This window comes from Hermetia illucens, chromosome 5 (genome assembly GCF_905115235.1).
Source record: "Hermetia illucens chromosome 5, iHerIll2.2.curated.20191125, whole genome shotgun sequence".
NCBI classification, from domain to species: domain Eukaryota; kingdom Metazoa; phylum Arthropoda; class Insecta; order Diptera; family Stratiomyidae; genus Hermetia; species Hermetia illucens.
Window position 1 is genome coordinate 78,705,274 of NC_051853.1, and position 24,539 is coordinate 78,729,812.

General features: G+C 38.8%; 1 protein-coding gene across 1 annotated transcript in view; it reads right to left on the bottom strand.

Moving 5' to 3' along the window:
- Positions 1–24,539, bottom strand: part of LOC119656527 (putative leucine-rich repeat-containing protein DDB_G0290503) — a 112,899-nt gene that overhangs the window by 18,077 nt on the left and 70,283 nt on the right. Inside the window, exons 3-6 of the mRNA XM_038062873.1 lie at positions 12,356–13,844; positions 8,112–9,831; positions 3,863–4,026; positions 3,546–3,749 (exon numbers count right to left, since the gene is read on the bottom strand). Coding sequence (XP_037918801.1) covers positions 3,546–3,749; positions 3,863–4,026; positions 8,112–9,831; positions 12,356–13,844 — 3,577 coding nt within the window. The remainder of the gene's footprint in view (positions 1–3,545; positions 3,750–3,862; positions 4,027–8,111; positions 9,832–12,355; positions 13,845–24,539) is intronic.

The window sequence follows — 24,539 nt, forward strand, 5'->3', positions numbered from 1 at the left end:
AACATATAGAGCAGCTTGGTATTTTACTAAGCTCCTGGGCCAGATATGCTGACGACATTTTTGCAATTTGGAAATGGAACCAGCTTGAAACCATACTTAATAAATTGAATACGGTCCACAAGAGCATTACATTCACCATGGAAGTCGCATATAACCACCCTACCCGTCTTGGACTTACTCAATCAAGAACACGGGAAAAACCGAATTCGACATTTACCGGAAACCAACATCCACGCAGAGAACTATCCCAGTAACATCATAACACTCCTTCTCACAAAAAATGGCACCGTACAATGCAATGCTCCATCGCATGCTAACCGCACCTTTATCAGAGGAACGCTTGAATAATGAGAAACGCCGCATTATTGAAAATGCAGCAAAGAATGGTTTCAGCAGGAAGACGACAGGGGGGATAATTGGCAAAAAAGAGAAAGAAATAATCTGATGGCATTTTTCACACAAACGGGACAATCTAAAAACGTCGAGTTCCTATCATCCATTCCCAAATCAGCTACCAAGTGAAAATTATCTTAAGGAAACGCAACATCGAAGTGATACCTACTAGCAGACCACATTAACTGAAGACACGGTTAGAAAGCGTCAAGGACTCCGAGGATGACAGCGAGAAAAGCGGAATCTATTGGATAACCTGCGCCGATTGTGTAAAATCATATATAGGGCAAACTAGAAGATTAATAACAACGGGGTTCAACGAACATATAAGGGAAACGAATCTTGCGAAAGCGAAAAACAGACCAACAAATGCCCTTAAATCATTGGTAGCCATTGAGGAAAAACATGCAATAACGGAGTATAATTAAGGAGGTTAATGACTTCCGTAAATTTAGGAAATATCTACAGTTGGCTCTTTGGCTTAATTATGTAAGTGATTAAATTGACTAGAAATTAAGGTCTAGATTTAGGTATTTAAGAACAAGTTGGTCCATAAGCAATTCAGACAAAAACTCATTAAGAAAGAGGACAACTGGTCCTCGAAATACCAGTATATCAGCAATAAAAATTCTTTATTCGGCATTTAGAAAATAAAATTTTGTCTTTTTTTCCCACTATAAAATAAGCCGAAAAAAACGTCATATATAACTGAAGAAATAATATAGACGTGCTTGTTGTCCAAACCCGAATGAAACTGGCCCGACTGATCAGAATCATTATAACGAATGAATTCCGTTAACATTATGTCATGTTCCTGCGAAAGGAATATTTATAAACATGGACAAGACAGCAAACGAAGTTGATCTACGAATGAAAATAAAAAAAAAGAAGCAAACTAAAAAAAAATTACGTCGTTCAGACAAAGCATCACAATCGACAAATATAATACAGCAACTGTAGATAACTTTATTTCCTTAGGTACACAACTGACGTGCAATTTCAGCGAGTCTAAGGAGATTAGAAAACTAATCAAGTTCGCAAATAAAGCGATCTATTCTGGCTTCGTAATTTGGAAGGTCCGCTGTATACACAGAAGTACGAAACTTAACGCCTACAAGTCGATTATTAGCCCTTACTTATTTTAGAGGCGAAACATGAACACTCACGTAAGATCCGAGATAATACTGAATTGAATTCAGAAGAATCAGAAATAACCGTAACCCTAACTGTACGAACTATTTGACGAGCCCGAAGTTTCCATGATTATCAAGATACAACAGTTATGATTGGATTGTCACGTTCAACGCAGGGAGGAAAAGGAAAAATCTGAAGGACAAAGACTAGCGAAAATCAAGGAATTCCTGGGCGGATTCAACAGACGAAGATAGCGAATCAATGGTTGGATTAAAGCGAATTTCACACAACGAAGAGTCACGTCAAACGGATGCAGGTCAGTAGACTATTCAATCGCATATTGAAGGGAAACCACAGAGACAACTTCCATCAAATAAACTGACGAAGTGCTGAGAAGTGAGTAAGTAGGTATCAGTGGCCGCCGCAAAAAGGAGAATTATCACTGTAATGTGCCGTTTTAATGCTACAAACTCTGCAGATCATCTAGCCGGCTCAGATCCTCAGAGCCACTCCGTTGTCATTAAAACTTAAAAGAGGACAATCCTTTACTATCATTCCGGTTAACATTGGCCGATTTTAAGGAAAAGTTTTATATTTGATTGGATGGTTGTCGAAAAAATGATAGGCTATTTTCTATTCGAGGTGAACATGTTCCCAGCAAATTTGACGATTAAGCATTGTCACGTGCATCGCATCAATTGATCGATGGCACAACAACTAAATTTGAACGGTCTTGAAGTGTCTTAGAAGAGTTCATTCAAGACCGTTTTAATCCGCTGTTTATTCCGCAGTCATAATATGCTATGCCAGGAGCCTTCCGATGTCTACTATTGATAGACTAATTGCTTGAATACTCAACTCACGTGGGTAAGCGACAACGTTCTTGTGCATTCTGTAGGGACAGGATACACTAGGAAGATTGCGTATTCAAGCATACGATGAATCTGAATTAGCGGAAGTTGAATAGATGCATTTGCTTGGCGTGCTTGGGTGTACTAAAATTGCTTGCTTCATGACAATGCTATTGTTTACTTTGGTGAACTGTACTAGGGATTAACATTTCCTGGGGAGTGTAAGCACTTTTTCCGATATTCAAATATAAACACGTGAAGTGGCAAGGGATCCCTATAGCAGTAACTATAAGCTTGCTACAGATTACAGTAGTAAATGCAAGACCCTAATAAAGTGTTTGAATGCTCCACGCTAGAATGATTATTATTGCGGTTACTCATCTGGTTACAAAAAAAATATTGCAAAATGTAATAGGATATCAAATGAAATGGCTTAATTAGTGGAATTTGGTTAAGATCAAACGGGACATATAATACATATATGCTGTTGTATCAACTCAAAATGTGCAAGAAAACAAACTGTAAGTAAGAAAGGAAAAAATTAAAGGACATAGCACATCAACACAATATACATTAAAAGCAATCTCTCACCTTAGTAAAAATATATCATTTATCCCACTCAATTCGATTGTTCATGAACCAAATTATGACGATTATTTATGAACGTTATGATATTTCACGGTTATTTGATTAGCCATTGAGATGTGAATTGAAATTTAATTTCGTTTGATTGATTTAATACTTTTTGAGGCAAGGTTTTATCAATTTTCATCTTTTTTTTTTATACCCAAAACAAGAGCCAAAATGATAAATTTTGCATTTCATTTGTACTGCGATTTCCAATTCCGTAGCATCTGAAAAATGTATACCAGTTGAAATTCCGGAAGTCACTACAAAAATAGCCCAGAATTACCAACTGATATTTACTTTTCAGAACTATTTGCATGTAGTGGTTAGTGATTACGTGTCTTCCCATATACGATGATATTTTTTTGAAATAATGTTGGCTATACTTCTCTGGTTTTAAATGATTATGACACCAAATAAACTTTTATATTGCAGGTTGTGAAGTGCTCACCATGTGAAGTGTTCCAATCAAAAATATCGAATTTTAATAATAACAACATGCTGAAAATAAGTCTTCGAAATATTAGAATAAGAACTTACTTTCTTCTTTTAAAGAAGCAATCGTAACTTGGCTGATTTCTAGTTGATCTGATAATCGCGATGCAGCCAATAAACCTTGATTTGCTTCTGCTAGTTTGGCTTGGAAAGATTTGATTTCATTTTGAAGCTCGGTTTGTTTCTCGCGTTCGCTCTGCAATTCTTTACGCAAACGAAGTGTTGCCGACTGAATATCAGCTTCTTTTTCTGAAACAATGGGGAGGGTTATATTCGTCTCATATCAAGCCCTATCCATGTATATCTATATCATAAAGTTCTAATCAACAAGTAAACATTTTGTACTATAATTCAAGGCTCACCCTTTTGGAACTGTTCCAAGGCACATTGTAGGTTAACAAGAGCAGCTTGATTTTTCGACTCTTTATCTTCAGCAGCGCTCAGTTTGGCAACATATTCATCCCGCTGTTGACACACTAATAAATACTGGGCCTGAAGTGTCTCTGCGTGTTGAGAAGCTCGTATACTGTAAAAAAAATATTTGGTAAATAAGGAGCACTTACAGTTCGAATAGGCAGTTGTTAAAGCTTGTCTTTTCAGGATTTTCAAAGTAATTTCATAGCAGTCATACACAAGCACTACTATTAAAAAAAGGGAAACTACTCCTTGTTACAGCTGCCTGACTTTCAATGAATACATTACATGAAGGGCTTTTCTATCATAGTCTTATTTATGGCGAATAAATCGCATCTGGCCTATCCGACTTTACTTGTTAGTTCCGTGAATCATTAATTCATGATTAGAATTTTATAGAAAGTTACATTATACAGTACCAGCTAGAAAATGAGAAAAGGAAAAGTTTGGATAATTTTAATCTCTTATAATTTTTCATTTCCATTAATTATGGGCGCTGATTAATAGTTTTGCTAACCCAAACTTTAGCAAAATTGATTGCTTCTGTATAAGAGAGCCGTATGTTCAATTCTTCTTCCTTCGAATCGCAGCTAGTCGACGAATTTAACTTTTGGTCAATATGTCATCATTCCATTTTACGACCCAACCTCATGCTTCTTCCTATAAGAATCAGGAATCCTGACATTGTGTATTGTGCCATTCAAAAACTCCTGATCCAGAAGAGAACAACAAATGGAATATTATCTCCCGCTTAAGTCACCTTTTTCGCCCATATTTATGGCAGTACTATGAGAACAATAATTCAAAAGTTCCTCCTCCTCGATTATAGTACTCTTACACTCTTATACACTCTGAGAAACTGAATCAGGCGCACTTGAAAAACAGAATATCTTTGCGGATTGTAACTTTAACTTCAATGTTAGCATGATGCCTGATAATTGCGTTGAGAACTGGGGTCGAAATTCTAAATATCACGACTCTCCGGCTTCCCAACGGAACTTTTACTTCCGAATCAGTGGTATCGTCAGTGGACGGTTGGCGAATTCTCGGCGAGCTTCAATCACTACATCGCGTTTGAAATGGTCGACGCTATTTCTCAGCGTGCAGCCACGTTCTCCCTGCGAATGGAATGTGGCAAAGGGGATTCCTTGAAGGTCTTGGATTAGGCAGAGCCGCGCTGAAGAACACTTCGGAATGTGGTGGTGCTGCAATTGGGACTGTTGTAAATTTAGTTATGAACCTGGCGACGGCAACCTGCGAGCCTCTCATTTCCCGAGGTCACGGCCGTGGCAAGCTTTCTATGTATTAGCTTGCATGTCAAAACTTGCTGTTGGCTGGAGGTGGGGGCTCGATTATCAACCCGAAAAATCGAGACACGGCGGAAACACTGTTCACTTAATGCCGAACCTATGGGCCGAACTATGTGACATTATTTCCTACGGATTCCGTTTGGGTTGATGACAAAGCGGGGAAAGCACCGCAGATTGTTTACTTTTCACCATGAAAGTTCTAAAAGAGGCAGTTCTGTCTATGAAAAATAAGGAGCTGCCGTCTGCATACTGCCCACTCTGTGTGCTTCACATAGCCGGAAAATGCTCGAAAAACTCATTGGATTTGCCGAAGCGATACGTGCTGCTAAGGACTTTTCCCCAAGATAGTTGTTTTTTTGGCGGAAAGATACACAGTGGCTGAGGCACCCAGCATTGATCTTGAAAAAAAGTGCTTCTCGTAACGCTTGATGTCAGAAATTTCTTTTATTTTGTCACATTACAAATATGTTAGCTACAGTAAAAAATTAATTCAATATGCGAGGCTTGCGCATATTGAGGGTTTACCGATCTTTCAGATTTCAGATGGATGACCGCTCATGGTTTCAGCTTTGCGCTGGAAAAAAGCCAAAGTGATCACTTATAGAGTCAACACCAACATTGTTATATTGACACCCGACTCGAAGATGAGCGTTTTTTGGCAAACCAGAGCAGCAGCGGGCAAAGTAGCAAGATACCCTCAGTCCCAGTCATCATGGATGTCTCTATTCGTCTCGTGTTTGTCTCGCTACTGTGAGCTTGTCACTCGCACAGGATTAATTGTGTTAATAATGAAATTGAAGAACAGTCTGACTGTGGGAAAACCGTATTCAGATTCAGAAAAAGGGTATCCGTCTTAAATGCGACAGTTAGAGGGGTATTTACATCCTTTTTACTGCCCCTGAAATAACAGTGCATCAAGAAACATCTTAAATGCTTGATTGATAGAGAGCAGACTGGTTTCCGCTCTGGATTCTCTTGCACTGACTACATCAAGACGTTGCCGAACATTTTGAAACAATGCGTGGCGTTTGAGTCTGTACTCCGCCTGCTCTTTGTTGAATTCCAAAAATCTTTCGACAGCGTGAACAAGGAGTATACCTAGAATGGTCTATGCACGAGGAAGGTTCCAGAGAAACGAATAGCTATTATCAGGACGACGGGGACCCTTCACGTTCAATCTTTCTTCGAATACATCGACTATGCTGATAACATCTGTTTGCTCTGTCATCGAGTCATTGACCTTGTCAAATGGCTCTGGATGTAAAGAAACCGGCGGGTAGAGTCGGACCGAAGATAAATGCCAACCAAATCAAGGTTCTCAGTCTGGTTGGTCATCGCACTCTTCCTAGTTTCAGCACATGAAAGTACCAAGTCTTCGTTAACGCTTGTCTGCATCGCATTATAGGGTACATTACCCCATAGTAACTGGCAACCATATATTTGTGGTCTATTACATCCTCTCAACGGTCTGGTGGCAACGAAATTGCCTTTTTGTAAAATTCAGATGACTTGGATGAGAGGAAGCCCGTAAGTCTGGCTTTTAGAGCATCTTTGGTAAAAAGTTCCTTTCCTCTCAAACGATTATCCAAGGAGCGGAACAAGAATATGTCTAAAGGCGCAAGTCAGAGGAATACATTAATTGGGCCTTCCAATTTTCATCTATTCAACGCAATTGTTCCAGCAGTCTTCCTTATCCCTGAAGGATAACTCATGGGAACCTAAGAATTCACGCCATAACCCAGGGATCGTATTCCCTCTTTCATTATGGTACGTTAAACATCTCCCCTCCAATGCCGTTAACAATTTGTTGTCTTGAAGACTTGGGAAAATCTTATCACACCTATAATATACTCCTTGAAGTTATGATAACGATAAGGATATTTGGGGGAGTTTGCAGTAGAACTCCCCAACGATCATGTGATCTGATATTACTTCTCGGCAGAGTGTAAATATCATGCTTCTTGGTCTTCCTCTTCTGCTACACTCGCTCACCATTTCCTCCTAGGCTGAATTCATATGATCGATCATCTTGATGTCCATAAGATTTGGTATGAATAAATAGCACCCCTCCCCTTAGCATGACTCTATCCGCAAGAAAATAATCCTCTTCTTTTGCTTCGAAATTCAAAAGATATGTTAATGACTAGTTGAGCGTACACTACTGCCAACTCATTGTATGTCTTCGTAATACATCGGTCATTTCGTTTTCTGCTTCGCACAGGATGATGCTAGTGGTTCACACTTCCTGATATTGATTTTCGAAGTTACAAAGACCTACAATGTTGTTTCTTAGACCTATTTTCTACTCCTAGTTTTAAGTACAAGATACCTACCTGCCTACCACATTAATAAATAAATAAAAAAGGAACAATTGAATAGCTATGAATCTTTCAAACAGCATTTCTAAGAAAATAATGTCGATTAGCTATCAAAGTAAATATAGAAAGTTCATCCAAATTGGCAATATTGTCGAGCAATTCCGATTGCCAATAACCGAGAGTGTTGACAACCCGTGTACCGACTAAGTTCCAGTCAGAATAAACAAACATAAAACCTTTCTCAACGAAAAAATAGTAAACACAGAGCCAGGAGTATTTTTACCAATAGCCGACGAGTTTCGACTTATGATTTGATTAGATTGAGCTCTTATGAATGCACGTCAGATCACTCATCGCACTGCGGTTTGAAATCCATTCGTGTTCATGACCAGAAAAGGTAAATATTTTTGTTGTGTATGCAAACTTTGAAATTACTTCGTAGATTATAGGAACAATTTTGCTTTGTCTTTTGCTGCATGATAAATGGGCAATTTCATCCGCGGAATAAGTCTCTCCCTTGATCGGAATTTAATGAATGAAAACAGCAGCATATCACAATTTTTACTCACCTAGCTGATGTATAAGCATTGCTTGAATTCGAGACCTCCTCTTGCAATGCCAACATTTTCGCTTTCGTATCTTCCATAGAATTTTGCAATTCTAAAGTTTCAGTCGTATGAGCTTCTTCCATTTCCACAAGATGCTCACGTAACCGCTCTAAGTCTCGTTGCAACATAGAATTTTTCTCCATCAATTCTGATTTCTCTTGCATTAGTAGTTTCTGATTAGTTTGCTCTGACATTAGGTTTGTTGTTAGAATATCGGATTTTTCCTTGAGAAAATTGATTTGGTCACGTAATTTCTCCAATTCTGCTGCATTTGAGGCCATATTCTGCTCAAGGTTTGCTTGCAATTGTTCACAATTTTTGCAGGACGTAGCGGATTGTTTTGGTTTTTCCAATTCGACTTGAAGTAATTGGCTGAGACGTTGAATTTCCATGTAATATTGTGTGTTTTCATTGTGTTTCGTTGTTATGGTGGCAATCAGATTAGTCTTCTCCTGAGTAAGTGTTTCCAGTTGCTGTTTTAGTTGGTTTACTTCTGCAGTCAAGCTGTTGTTGCTCATGTCTTCTTGAGAATTCAACTTCTCTTGTAATTCGGCAATTTTTTGCCGTTGTCTCTCAATTGTTTGTCTATTTTCCTCTGATTCTGCATCCGAGTTCTTAGATACTAATTCTTTGTCTTTTAGTCGCTGTTCCAACGAAGAAATCCTCTCTTCGGATTTCTTACGATTTTCAGAAAAATTTGATTTTTGTGATTGCATTGCAGCAACCAAATCAGCGTGGTCTTTACTGAGCCGATCAAGTTGAGCTTCCAAACTCATTATGTTAGATTCATATTCACCAAGTTTTATTTTCATTATAGCTTCTGATTTGTTGTCGTCGGTTCGTAGCTCATTAATTTCAAATACTAGTTTATTTTTCTCACTTTCTAACGTTTCGACTTGAGACTTAAGAGTTACAAGTTCTGACATTAAATTCGTATTATTATCTCTTTGTCCAGTCAACTCGGAGCGCAACTCATTGTTTTGAATCTCAGCATCAGCCAATTTCTGCGATATTTCATTGAATCTATCTTCGATGCACATTGCGCTGCCTTTCGCCTCCTCTAATTGCTTCCGGAGTTCATCTGCAGCTTCAGATGCGTCTTGCTTCGATAGTTTAGTCTGAGCTTCTTCGATTTCCTTACGAAGCATTTCATTATCGTCTTTCAAGTGTAAACACTTTAATTCGTAGTGTTCGAACTGTGACTGCAAAATTTGCATTTCGTTCTCTAAAGCAGCTTTTTGGGAAAGTACCAAATCCAGTGAATGCTGCAAGTTTTTCACTTGTGCAGACGATTCTGTTTCACTGGCGCTAGTCTGCTGTAAGCGCAACTCAGAAAGTTCTTTATTCAACTGTTCACAGTCAAGTCGTAGCTTTTCATTTTTGTTTTTATAATCTAGAATCTCATTTTCCACGGCTGATTTTTTATCGTCAGTTTTCATTTCATTGATTTCAAAGATAAGATTACTCTTTTCATTCTCCAAGGACTCAATTTGCTTTTCGAGGGTTTTAATTTCAGTTGTCAAGTTCGCATTTGACTCTTGCAAGCCTTCTATCATATCTTCCAGTTCATACCGTTTCTCATCGGCTTGCATCAGCCTTTCTACTGTCTCATTGTACTGTTCTTCGAGATTTCGCAAGTAACTGTTGGACTCCTCGAGTTGTTTCTCCATCATAACTATACCTGAAAGAAAAATGCGGGATTACTTGTAGGATTCTAATTTAGTTTCTTACGGGATATATGTATTTCGATATTAAAACTAAATACAAAAAGGAGTAAACTAATGTAATTTTAAATATGAGAAACCAGCTCTGAATATTGCAAGAGTTTGTAGTAACCACGTCATTTTCTTCTTCTTCTTCTGTGTTTCCTTGATCGGGTCTCAGGAACGTAGCTACCCTCTAGTATTCGCAGTTCCGTGACATACTGTATTTCTGTGATTCTTAATTAACTGTCACAAATCCCTCTTTCTTATTTTATAACATTCCTTTGGCCATGATATTTTCTTAGTTCTAAGTTCCTGCTCCCATCCCGATTTTACGATTTAGTCAGAATGGGGACAAAGTAATTAACACTTTAGATACATCCATTTGTTTCATTTGAGATTTGTTTTTTTCACTCTCTCTCTCTTCAATTCCAACAGTCCGACAATTCTACCTCCTAATCACAAATGTCCACTGGATTATGCATTCATTTCCCCTATTGGCATGCTATAGGTTTTGTAAATTCGGTGTTAACTCTGATTCGGGCCACCGGTCTTTTGTGTGAAACCGGTAACTTAGAACAAAGAAGTTACTGACTTTAACTTTATTTTGACGCTCAAGGGGAATGACTTGGCCGGTGATGTTTAACCGAAGATCTGCAGGAAGGGGAATTAGAACCCCGAGACAATCAGAAAATAAATGGAGTTTAGTTAAGTTGGATGAGGAATTCGGTCTTTATCGTTATTTTAGCGTTGTTTTTTTAACATCATTTATCCGTGTATCTGAGTGGAGAAATATATACAGCAAATCCGGCTTTTTATCATTCCCGTCGACTATCAGCTCATCGCAGTGAAAAGATTTCAAAATCAATACCAGCCTCAACACAAAAGCAAGGAACATATTATTCTTGCCACACAACAGAATAGTTTCCTTAGAAGTTCGCACTAAAGTGTTCTGATGCATAAATCCCGTTTTCTGCTAACGTCTTTTTGCAGCTCAGCCCAGATTTGGCATGGTAGTCGTAAGTCCGCCATTCAATCAAGTGCTGTGTTAGGATCTTATGAAAAGTACAAAATGCCAAGCAGTTGAGCTCAGACAATTCTACCTACTTAAAATATATACAGGGACTTTGGTGGTGGTCGCCAGTGGTAAGATTTTGGAAAGATCCGCCAAGAAACCTCTGTAAGATGAGCATGTGAATGGTTTGCACTAGAGTGTGCGAGAGTCGCAGGACATCTAAGGAAGCCGTGAGAGAGATTTGGATAAAATACTTGTAGCTGACAATATTATGAGAAAAACAAACTTTCTTTCGAAACGCCAAATGTCTTTTATTTCCCGAACCAGTGGCTCATAGTTCGCATTCTTCGCGTGTGTTTCCACTCAATGTTCCTATTTTGAGGGATAGCAACATCTATAATATACGTCCCATCATATCATAGAACGTAAGGCTTGTTGTGTGAACTGTCGAGATCAGCCAGGTTTCCATGGTTTTAATAAATTATCAAAGAGCATTGCCTTCGACTGCCACTCATAGATCCGGTTCTGATCAGAGGATTGAAAGATCGATCCTTCAAGTGAAGTAAAATCAGTGGAGATGTTGCACCACAATGTCAACAACGCCCGGTCTCCGATGTCACGAGGCAAGTTCATACATTCTCCCTCAGAATTTTAGAGATGCATTCGGAATTTGGACGTAGTAGTTCGCATCCGCCCCTGGAAATTTTCCAGATCGGTCTGAGTATACCATAATATTTCGAAAGCATAAGCGAACGCATTCAATGCGCTTATTTTGTTGTTTTGACTGTAGAGCATTTTTCAAACCACCAACTCGAGCAGAGGTTCATTGCAGAGTTTTAAAACAGTTGCAGAACTCTATTTCGGTCATACCTTGGATGTGGAGGTGCCCGGCTTTGCGGCTCGTGATGACCTTTGCAAATGGCTTGGATTCGACACTTGTCTAATGCAAATTCCATTCGAATTTCACTGTAAACATGTCTTTTATTGGCAATAGGCTCCTAAGGCGGTCATAAATACCAGCATACAACTTGATGTTATCTAAGTACATCAAATGTGTCAGCTCGCACTTAATACGTAGGCCATATTTGATTGCAAAATCATGCCCTCCAGTACCATTCTGTAGCCACGAAAGGGAACCCAGTGCCATACGGAACCAAGAGGAATGAATCCCCTTAAAAGATGCTCCTCTCTATGCGGATGGGACCTGAGATGTTGATACCCGCAGATAAATGCACTAACAAGATGGAGTGTCGCGTTTTCTTAGGTTTTGAGTTAGTTCAGCCTTTGTGGTCGATTTTGATTAACCCGGATGGTCTTTTGGCCATCCTGTAAATATAATAGTCATTAAGAGTGAGCTAGCAATGCATTATTTAAGTTCAAAAGATAATATCAGGAAAAGCGTTTAAACCGCTTTTTAATTCTGGTTTCTATTGAATAATCTAAACACTCTTTACAAATTGTATTGCAAAATCAACTATAAGATTTACCTTCTTCATTATTCTCTGGTATTGTCTCCAGTTTATTCCTCTTGTAGTTCTCCAATTCGTTCAGCAAAATTTCATTATTTTTCATAAGTTCTGCACATTCCACCTCATAGTGTTCAATATCAGCTTGTAATGTTCCCCTTTCGTGATCGATAGATGCTTTTTCATTTTTCAAACGCAATACATCATCGGCCATTTCTTTCAAATTTTTTTCGAGTATTTCAACTTTCCATATTTTGTCTGCTATTGATTTGAATACATTTTCCAAAGATGATTTATCGACAACGGTGGGCAAGTCAATTTTCGTGTATGATGTTATGAGTTGATTCAAATCATTGAAATTCAGTGAATTGCTACTATCAGTTTGTTCGTTGTTAGTTTTCACATTACTCTTGTTGATGGATGACTCCAAATCGATTATTTGTTTTTGAAGTTTAATATTTTCCGTTTTTAGTTCGGCAGTGCTCGATTCATTGCTCTCTAGTGATTCACTTAGGGTAGAAATTTGTTTTTTGTACTGTTCGAGCTCATTCTCGTGAGCTGGAGTTGGTTGGTTTGCCTTCAGATCTTCTAATTTAGTTTGTAGTGAATTAATTTTATCCTCCAGAGAAGTCTTCATAGTATCACGATCTGTTTTCATAGTATCGAATTCATTCTGGAGCGTTTCAAGTTCCAGCTGAAGCTTTTCCTTTTCAGCTAGCAACGTGTTACACTTTTGCTCATAATTATTCCCAGTTAAGTCCTCACTTTGAAGCACAATGAATCCATCTTCATCTTTGAATTTTTTGGCAGTTTCGTTAGCAATTCTGGTTTCCAGTTCAGCCTTTTGGTTTTCAACTTCACTTAGTTGTTTCTGGAGCTCTTCAACTTTAGCCTGCAATTCTTTAGCATTGGAATTAAACTCCAAAATCGATACTTTCTCATCTTCCAGGTTTTTGATATCTCCTTTTGCCTTTTCTAACTCCAGCTTCAAAACTTCATTCTCTTGGACGTACAGTGTATATGCAGTTTGAATACTTTCAAATTTCTTCTGCAGTGTATCATAATTCTTCTGAATCGCTTTCACTTTCAAGTCATGTTCTTGCACCAAAGCTTTGTGTTCACTATTCAAAAGATTCCATTTATTCTGCCAGTCATTCTTTAAATCTAACACTTGCTTCATTTCCGTGTTGTGCTGATTATCCAACTCTTCCAGATTAGATTGAAGTTCGACATTTTCATCGGTCAGCTTGTTGATTTTCTCATAGAGAGTGGCATTTTCGGATGTTACTTGCTTCAATCGAGCGTCTCTATCATCCAAGAACCGCTGATATTTTTCGATTATTTCGCTGTCGTGGCTGCTTTGACTGTCGAGAGGTATCGCTATCAGCTCACCTCCGCCACTAGATGATTCCGAACTTCGTTCATGATCGGGTTTTCCGGACGACTCGGATGGAATGTTGTCTGGCTCCCAGCACCAACTATCTTCGAGACTAGCATTTTTGTCAATTGCCTGTAAATAGAAAAAAAAATAAGGATCAACGATGTTTTACTGATCAAATTAATCTTTAAATTGAAGAACAAAAAAAGGGGTAGATCCTACAAACACTTTTTTGGGTGAAAAACTATGTGCCGTGTTCTGTCGCTAACTTCAATTTAAGCTTATACATTCGAAATATTATGCAATATGCTATAAACCTAGATTTATGACGTTCAACCAACTAAGAAACATATAGACCATTGTATGATATTTGAAACACGTTTTTCACACATTTCGACAATATCGAAAGGTACAGGGGCAGCTACAGAAAAGGGCTAGAAAACCGATGACCACGGATTAAATGAGAAGACAGAATCAATTGATGTACTTTATATCCTGTGGACGATGGAAAGTCGTCCGTTTTAAAAAGAAGAATTCGTCAAATCCAGAAACAACTTAATACACCTGACCCAATGGATCACAGATGTGATCAGTATAAGAAAGTGACATTGGTTACTAGCGTGACTGCACCAATTTCAGCTGAAAGGATTATTTCTATACAACAATAAATGAGCATAACTGAAAGGCAGTCAGAGTATCAGAGGAATTAGGGCAGCTGATATAAATAGATCATTTGAATTCATTCGTAAACTTCTTGTAACAATATTTTAAGGGCCCCAAAGATGAAAAAAAACTATGGAATGAGTAGACAAGAATTTTTAAATAATATTGAAATTTCCCGGAGGAAAGAGGAAGAGAGAATTACAGATAAATATACTGAATGTGCATAACACGGAAATACCTAACCACTTTTTTATACAACCCATTATCAATGCAATCCGATCTTCGGCCTAATTTTTTCCAGAGGTGGAAATATTCAAATCTCACTGATACATATGTTACCAGCTGTGTCACTGAAACCACCCCTTAACTCTTGCCCTCTTGTTCGTGGGATCATCGCATGTGGTGTCCGCTATCGTGGCCTCCCTAGCAATCGGAACGTGGGGAATCAAGAAGAGATTGTAATCCCTCGGTCTATTGTCCATGTTGTACCTAAACTTCTTTGTGCTTCCTGTTTGCCTCTCTACATGACTGCCTGTCTGCCTATCTACTTCACACACTTTTCTTGGAAATGGTAACACTCTTCGGTACGAAATTTGGTGGAAATGTTGAAATTGTGGACTTCGCACGAAGTGAACAATATCAGGTAAAATGATGAGTTTACCGGTCCAATTTTTACTTTAAAGAAAGAGATTCATGCTGGACTAGGCACTGTATTAGCCTACCCTCTGTAGTAAGAAGTATAAACGGCCCGGATTCGAAACCAGGATACGAGATCGAGACTACGAAACCGACGCCTTAACAGATTACGTGATTACTCGAAACGTATCATTACATCGTCTTTTTACTGAAGTTCATTTTATCAAATTACAACAAAGGTTTCTGTTGCAGTTGGCTGTTAGTAGTTTTACTATATTCATTTATGTTAATTTTAATTATAATTTCCCTTTTTCTTTTGGCACCTTTTATTATGTAGCGTCATTTCTTTTTATTCTGATTTGTAGTTTTCATTTCCTTGTTTTGGAATTCGAGTTTAAAGATTACATTCATCTAGCTCCTTCAACCCGTACATTAGCACATGTCACACTTCAACTACACTCAGGGACTTCCGAATTATTTCGGCCTATGAACTCGGTCAAGATTCTCGTGGGCGTGTCGATTAGAAAGTGAAAGCGGCAGTGCAAGAATCACACATGAAGGAGGGGCAACAACTCTATAGCGGATTATGCTATTCAATTGAACCTACTATGCCAGGATGGCGGAGGAGTGGGTCACCCTAAAACTACATGTTATAGAATAGTGAAGGACTAGCAACTTCTCGGAAAATTGTAAAGGCATCTTAAGCACCCTGCCGGGAACCGAAATCAATGACGCCTAGGTATGATTTATACGATATACTTGACATAGGGATTTTTCCTCTTCTTACTTTTCAGTCTTTGCCTCATTCAGGAGTGGGGCTGGCCCGTCTTGACCATATTGATAGCGGATATCCTCATCTCGGATGTGATCATGGAATATTGCGCCACTGGTCCCACGCAACATCTTCCATTCCGTTAACGTCAGACGCCGTTTACTGTCTCTTATAGTCGCCAAACTTGCGAACCATAGGAGGCAGCAGGGGTAAATTTTGGATTTGAAACGTACGTTAATACATCAGTCTGAGACCGTGTTGCAAGATCATTTCATTTTGGAACAAGTTACTTGAGATCAACTTTGCCATTAGACGGTAAGAAAACATCATCTACATAAAGCAGTTGGGCGCTGGATGTCCAGTGTGACAGTATCCATAACAAGAACAAAGAGCAGTGATGAGAAGGCGCTTATTTGATGAACACGGACAGAGGCACTTCTCAGATCGGGGTAGAGCAATTTGACGCAGCGCACGAGTTCTTCCAATACTAGATGTTGCCGCAGAATATACCAAATGAGTTCGTGGGGTACACAGTCAAAAGCCTTCTCTAGAATCAGAAATACAATATAAAAAGGGATGATGCCTCTCACGGTGTCTCTCCACAAGTAACCGGATAGCGTGTAATGCGTCAATAGCGCTCACAGACCTGCACAGTTAACCTATCCTTCTGTCTGGAAAAATTTAAATTATTCTCTAGCAATACTCAATGATTTTTATGAGCAATTGCTGTTTGTTTTGGCACTTATGGACTTTGCCTCTTTCTAGGTGTTAGTCATATTTGCGACAACCGTTGGCGATAGATAAATCATTGGTCGTTTCGTTTCCCTTTTAAATATATGTATCAGGACATTTCATCGCTAAAATCCGTATCCACAATGAAACTATTTAACAGTTAAATGATCTTGAATTCTTGCATAAGATTCAGAGAAAATGAATGCTGGTGAAGGAAAATCTGTGGCAATGTGCCACAAGTTGAAAGATTTTCAAGACCTATTCATTCAGATACCCACTTTTAACCATTGTGTATTACAAATTTTTGACCCTAGATCTAACTAATGATTGTAACAGTCATATTAAATGGAAAAATACCCTCAACAATTACTTAAGCCGCCAATAAAAAACGCAAACTTTCAATAACTAACTTCGTATGTCATCTAAAAAATTCCCAGCATACTCATATCATATTTCTTACCAAATAAATGTACTAACCTGGGAGGTATGTACAATTGTTCAAATAGAAATTGTCTTGGCAATTCTTTACAATCAGCATTTGTATAAATATGAGTGTGTTCAGCTTAATTGTATGCATTCTTACTGGGAAAACATGCAATATTGCATCACAGTTGTATTGCAGTCGAAAAGTAGTGACCATTTCATTATTGAGTACATGTTAATAATTTTATGAAATTGTTTTCAATTTCAGTATTTCACGTATGAATATACGTACGCAGCTTCAAATATGTGTTACCATGCATACATATGTGCTCAATTTGAGCGTATTTCAATAGTTTTGAAGTTGAATGGCATTACTGAGGCTATCACTTGTCGGAAATGTGTAAGGTGAAGAGCCCACGCACTAGAATGAATCCGATAGATTACACTCATTAATTCTGCGTGATAAACTCTCCATTCCTACCACCACATCATTCTTTAATTTCTTAAGTATTTTGCGAATTTACAGGATCAAAGCGTGAAGGCAGAAACCACCGATTCACCAAAAAAGGATGACTTTTTCCTGAGCCCCCCTGTGAATTCATGAGGTATATAGACTGAGGTAGGGAAAGTTTGCTAGCAAAATGAAATGAGCCTAGCTCTTTCGAAAGGATATTACAAATTGCTGCGGACACCGATCAGATGCGCTCCATGGCGCTAAAATTATTCCATAGCTTGAATAGGTGTCGGGGATTCAGGTAAACTGTAGAATCCATTTGAAGCAGCATTCTATTTTTTATTCGAAAATTTTTTACTCCTCTCTGAAAGTATTCTTATCGAAAATGCCAACTCCATCTAATATAATAACTACCTTCCTACAAGAACATGACGAAAGAAAAAAGCGGATACATAAAAATGTGTTTGCCTTCATTATGTTTAGATTGTATGTATGCCAAACGACCAAGACCCAAGTCAGCATAGAAATGGTTAAATATTTATCTTATGGCCTATTTTTTCTTTTTGTTTCGATAATCAACGTTCAAGGGAAAATACTCTTTTAAAAAACAAGTAAATACTCAATTGAAGTCAACTGCAACTAATGTGTAATTGTGTAATTACACCCAGTGTATGATATAAACGCAACTACATATGGGAAGAACAATAGTCACCAACAATTCCAAAGAGACACACAGATAGAAGATTGTATGACCAGGTGACTCGCTGAATTTTTTTTTTCGTAAATCCATAGACTAGCAACTACAGCAAGTGTAGTTTAGCGATGACTTGGCGGCAGATTAGCTTGACTATTTCGAAAGGCGTTGCTGATAAGAAAAGCCCCTTTAGTTCCTTTTTCCGTTTTTCTTGTTCAGAACAATTGTGTGAAATTTGTTGATAAGAACAAGTTTCAACCGTAGCCATGATTACGTAAGTCTTTCGATGTTTGCTTTTTATTGAAGGACGGAAAAGAACCAAAGTGTGGGACGAAGAATGTGAATTTTAGCTTGCATTTAATTACAAACCAAGTTTTTGACTTGAAAGGCGGCTTAAACTTTTAATCATTGTATTATGGAGTGGTTTCGAATCCATGTTCTCCACATTATTTTAAGCAAAGAAATATTTCAGTTTATCTGTAAACACGTTTAGTTTCAGAGAGGCTGAACGGTGGATTCTCTACGATATGAAACAGAGATGAATTAACTAGTTCTCCAGGTTAGCCAACATGGTTACCAATATTGAAAACCCTACAAGTCTGTATTTCATTTCCTGGTTACCAAAATGCAGCTCTGAAAGGCGAGTACATGATGGGGCATTCGTCGTCTTTCCAAGAAATACTTGATGCTGCCAGAGAGCTTCGTGTTGATTTTACTTTGCTAATGGGATCTATGATATGCTAACTTAGAGATTGCTGCGCAGTAAAGCTGAAATGGATAACAAAGGAGACAACGAAAGGAGGCGCGTGTGTAGTTCATGGATTGACTCACTACTGCGTGAACTGCTAGCTGTTGTTCGACAACTCGGAAGCTTCAGGTTAGAGGCTATGCAACGAGCTAGCAAACTGTTTACCGGAATAGTATTGCCTTGAAACTCGAAACTGGGCCTCGGACTACGGCAACAGAAAAAGACTACGAATTTGGAACCTACAATTGACATTCGCAAACCACTAATAGGTCGAAAAGTACATATACTTAGGTATGTCTTGGCGCCCGAGAAAAAAAAGCAAATTATTAGGCCCTGAGGTATTTAATTCTCGAACGCAAGCTAATTTTCAAAAGCAGAAAAAAGTCTGAAAAGCGAGTATGGTACGTATTTTTTCGCCCACAAGAACTTCGCTCGCACATCAATGAAAGAACTGGTTCTCTTTGGATGAAACCTAAATTTTTCAACGTTTAGCTAATCAAAGTATATGTTCCATCGGAAGACAAGGACGACTCAGTTAAAGACCAATTCTATAGTTATCTAAAGTCAGTATCTGATACACTCTCCAAGGAAGTAGCTCTACAGATCGAAGGAGAGCTAATCCACCGTGTAACTACTGAGAGCCATAGTACCCACGATATCACTAATGAAGATGAAAGACCCATAGAAGTCGTTTGCAGAAGAACATGGTAATCTCAACCACTTATTTCCCTCACTGTATGATCTATAAGAGAACGTATATCTTACCAGATGGGACGACATTCAACCAGATTGCTCACGACTTCATTGAAAAATGAGATGCATTTAGCATTTTCATACCGCGAGGCAAATTGCAATTTCGGCCACTATCTCTTCAAGCAAGATCTAGACACCGGATAGAGACTAATGGGAATAACAAGCTCAATTCAGCTATCAGTTTAGATATTGAGAAGCCCCAGGACGAAGAAATGACGTCGAAATATGTCAGATCGTTGGAAGAATAAATCATGGAAGCCGATAACATTAACTTGAAGTAGAGGCAGCTGGAAGAAGCAATTAATAACTGAACTAAACCAAAATAAGTCGAAAAACCAGAAACTAGACGCTTCAGGTACGAAAGGTTTAGTGTATTTCTTGTGTAGAAATATTTCAGTGCAGAACTACTTTGTTTGTACGCAGCTTGTATTGTATGCATGATATTAGTATGAAGAGTATTTTGAGGCCCGGGTGCCTACACCGTTCCTAAGAATGAGTCCGTGAAAGAAATGATAAATTTATAGCCCAAGCACTCACGGCCTAAAGTCAAAATTAGGCTTTCGAAGCCTTTCATTTGATACCTCACATGGCTACGTTCGGTGAAAAAAATTTTGCACCCATCTTTTACGTGTATGGAGACTTCCCTCCTCCCTTAAGTTGAACGTGCAGTAATTTAATTCATCACATGTATGGCATTAGAGGACTGAGCGGGATGAGAGTCCACCTACCCAAATTACCAGGTTTAATATTGAATTAACCTGTGGAATCTGAATTAGGTGTTATGCTGCGTTTCGAATTTAAGGCTGAAAAGCTTCCGATACCTGAATTATTGGTCGAATTACAATTTTACATTCCGATTCGGATCAGTCCCCAAGATGAAAAAAAAAATAATTTTGTTATGTTAGTTTTCCCACAAACTTGTCCACTTTTTCAAATCTATTCAGATCGTTCTTTTTCAAAGATGAAAATTATCAGGAGTGTATGGGTTGCTGCTTTCACTACCTAATTTTTGTTAATACAATTTGTGATAGGCTCAGGGTGGTCGCGGAAAGAGTGCAAATTTACTCTGATTACTACTCGTGGAATAACTATTATGTGTAAGTTCCACAGTTGCAGCCCCGACTCACTGCACTGTTTTGTGTGAAACGAAAACTTATTAAAATCGGTTTAATGTCTGTCTGTTTGTCCGTCATACGCATTTTTCTCGAGGACTGTTGTAGCGATTGACATCAAATTTGATAGAAAGGTGGGAATTGTGAACGCTCATGACTACAGTGAGTTACATATTTCTACGTCGAATTTAAGAGGAGGTCCCCATACATGCAAACAGGTGGCTTAACACCAAAAGCCAGCTAATGTCCCACAATTTCAGAGCCAGGCCCTTATAAATTTGTTAGTCTCCTCATTACCAACAATGTTCGTATATACTCGTACTAGTATCAAAATCTGCAACGTTTCGTTCAGTTGATCGAGTTTAACTAGCAACTGATGGCAATTTAACTCCAACTGGCGTGATATGATATCGCTTTTCAGAACCGATAACGCCAATTGACTGATACGATTGATGCGTCCTCCCAAATTTTTCCACAGCCATTCTTCAGCAGCCAATAGAATGACGGATTTCTCCTCCTGGAATACGTTCGTCATTTTTCCGAAGGTCTGAATTTTTTCGATAATCGAATATATCACGGGACCTAATCCGCCTTTCATTATTGACGGGTTGGTGAAGATTATGATATCCGTAATCTCAAAGGGCCCTTGCCTGTCTGAAATTTGGAAATCATATGACTCGCTGGTTGATGTTTGCGCAGGAGTTTCCAAAGGAACGCATAACCGTACGATTGGCTGCCTTTCCTCGCGGCAGTAGCATCCTGTGAGTAACGCCGCCATCCCACCGATATCATAACATTTGAAAAATTCCCCTTACGTCTCTTCTTAAGTCAGTTTTGTCTTGTGGACCTAAAAGGAGACTTGTCGCAACACCAGCCGCCCGTTAAAATCAAGAGTTGTCGAAAACGTGACGAAGGCGAAAATTTGATAATGAGGAAAATATGCACGAAATGTGTCCCAAGAGTTTTGAACGAAGAACAAAATGCGAATCACTGGCAAATTTCAAAACACAAGGCTACCGAAGACGAAACCTTCCCTCGCCTGCAATTAACGGATCCGTTCCGTTCCGTGATATGAAAAGCAGCTCTTCGAGGCTATTTGCAAGTAATATTGAATATGGCACGAGATGTTGGACCTCTATTTCGACCACAAGATTGCATGGAACGTAGCCATATGTTATCTAGCCAATTCAAATGATTAAACTAACTACCAACATGATAATCATTATCAATGGCAACAACCAGTATCTGGTCTATGCCTGCCTTAGTAATCTGGATGAAGTCAGTTTGTACATATCGGGTTCTTCTTCCCATTATGTCAAAATCGTCAGTGTAAGCCAAAAGTTATTATTTTTCTGTTAAGGGGAAGTCGCACCGCGTCCTTAAGGAACCATTTTGCCCCTTTTGCTGGTGATAGTGTACCTATTGATCATAGTATCTCAAGCAAGTCTAGAACCGTTAGGAATTTTAGTATATTCCCTACTTCCAGAACTTTCAACTTTGCATCTGGTATTAAGTGTTCTCCCAGATGCCTCGACTTACTTTGCACAAGCGCCGGACACTGTCCCAGAACGTATATAGACGTTTCATCATACTCCGCACAGAAACGGCAGGCAGTGTCCTAGCTTCCCTAGGTGATACTTTAGCCGACAGTGACCAGTGGGAATTCCCACTGTGATTCGGAGGGTTCTTTTTGGTGAGGTTTAAGCAATCTTTTGTGCGCTTGGATTCGTATCCCCTAATAAGCACCCTGGAGTACACCATTCATATTAAGTCCGCCCAGTATAGTTCCCTCAACCGTTTCTCTTCATTGTTTAATGTCATAGCCATGAACCCGTTTCCGATTCCATAGAAGGGTTGTGGCCCGTGTAAAGGCGTCCTTGCTCCCTTCCCCGGTTCGTCCGCTGCCTCATTGCCTTTCAACCCAACACGGCTTGGAACCCAGAGTATCCAGACTTTGTTTGACGAGCTGAGCGTATTCAATCTCTCAAGGCATTCCAATACCAGTTTAGAATTCACCTGCTATGGACCTACAAGTCATCAGAGCCCTCGTGGCTTTCCGACAAGTGTCTTCCAGATAATTTTTGGTCTAGCGTAATTCCCAAATGTTTGACCTCTGTTTCTCATTTCACCTCGATGTCATATAGCCTTAGATCAGGTGATCAAGCCAACAGTTAGGTGAACTTGAGAAGGATAGTGCCTTTCGCATTTACATCAGCATCACGGATCATTTTTTTCCAAAGAAAGGTTAACAAGGATGCATGGTAGGCCTTCGGCTTGTGTTAGACCGTTGTTGATCCTGTTTTTATCTGGCCACGCATATTGTTCAGGGTTAGCCTAATCAGTCGGGGTATTGTATTCTCTCATGATTGTGTACAGTTTAACTCTGGCTATCATAGAACGGATTTGATGTCAGTAAAGAGATGGAGTAATTGATGGCCATATTCTAGCAGTTATTTTGCTTGGAGTGAAGCCTCTTTGGTTAAGCCGATAATGGTCTAAGCGTATGGAGTTTTCCGGCCTAGCAATAGAATATATTATAGGTGCCATGTAATAAGGTAATGCCTCTCTAACTGCTGCACTGCATGATATCCAGCAGCATAGCAATATGTAATCAAATGTTATTGACTAAGAAAACATAAAATCTTCCTTGGTGTTTGAAGTTTTTCGAATATTTTATGATTAGCTTTGGCAATATTCTCTTCTATGTCAATGAGAATTATTTAACAATTTTTTGGCAAGAATACTTAGGTTAGTTTTTTTCAATATATATTAGTCTGAGTATTTCACCACCTACGGGAGATTTCCGATGCAAGCTATTATTATTCTTCTCTACTTCAAGGCACATTTCATATTATTCGGTTATACGGTTCTTTGAGGGATACCTGCTTTGATAGGATAATATTTAAAGTGAAGCTTTTGTATCCCAATCAGAACGACCGATGTTTTATATAGGGTTCCAAGATATACATATTTGCCAGAAGAATTTTTCTAATGTTGAAAAATAGCTCTTTATTCCACATTCTGGCTGCTCAATGTCGAGATAGTGAAGCGGAAGTTCGTTTTGACAGCTGAGGGTGAGCATCCCGGAAGTTGAACCTGCTTTTCACTGGCTTAAGTGTGAAAACATTTTCTAAATAAGTCGCCTTTTTCAGTACCACTTCCGACCCAGTCACTATTTCCTAGGCGCAAGAGGGGTGGATATTGTTTCAGCCTTTTCAGATTCCGATAAGCTTTCCAAAAAGAATAGTGTTTGCATGCACGACTCATATTTCATTTCGATTGTAGGGTATGAACGCAGAATGGCTTGTTCTTACTTGAATATTGTAAGATTACTGTAAAAGCATTGGCGAGCGGGAAATCCCGAGAGTAAAACAGATTGCGACGATCTAGAATAATTTCGCCAAGGGAAGATCATGTGGCAATTTCATGAAAATAATTAAAATACTCTAAACAATCTGGAGTAATGCTGTGGAGTTGCTTTAGCAGGCATAGTGCGGGGAGTCTTGATTTTGTAGACTATAGCATAACTCAGCATAGTTATAAACCGATTTTGGAAGAAAATCGTTTGCCTTCAATTGTTGATACAATGGTACAAGGTTTAATTTTGGGTTTGCCTCCATAAAGTCCTAACGTGAATCCAACTCAAAATAGTTGGAGTTATTTGAAGTACCACGTACGCAAGGTGCAGCTAAAGATTATTCAGGAATTTGCTTAAGAAGATATCTTTCCCAGAGAATAGTATAGTAACGCCGCTTGGTCGGATTTCCATTTATTTTCCTTGTCCCTTTACCAATAGAAATTAAACAACACCCCCACCCTCAAAAGCTATCTGCTGTTGTT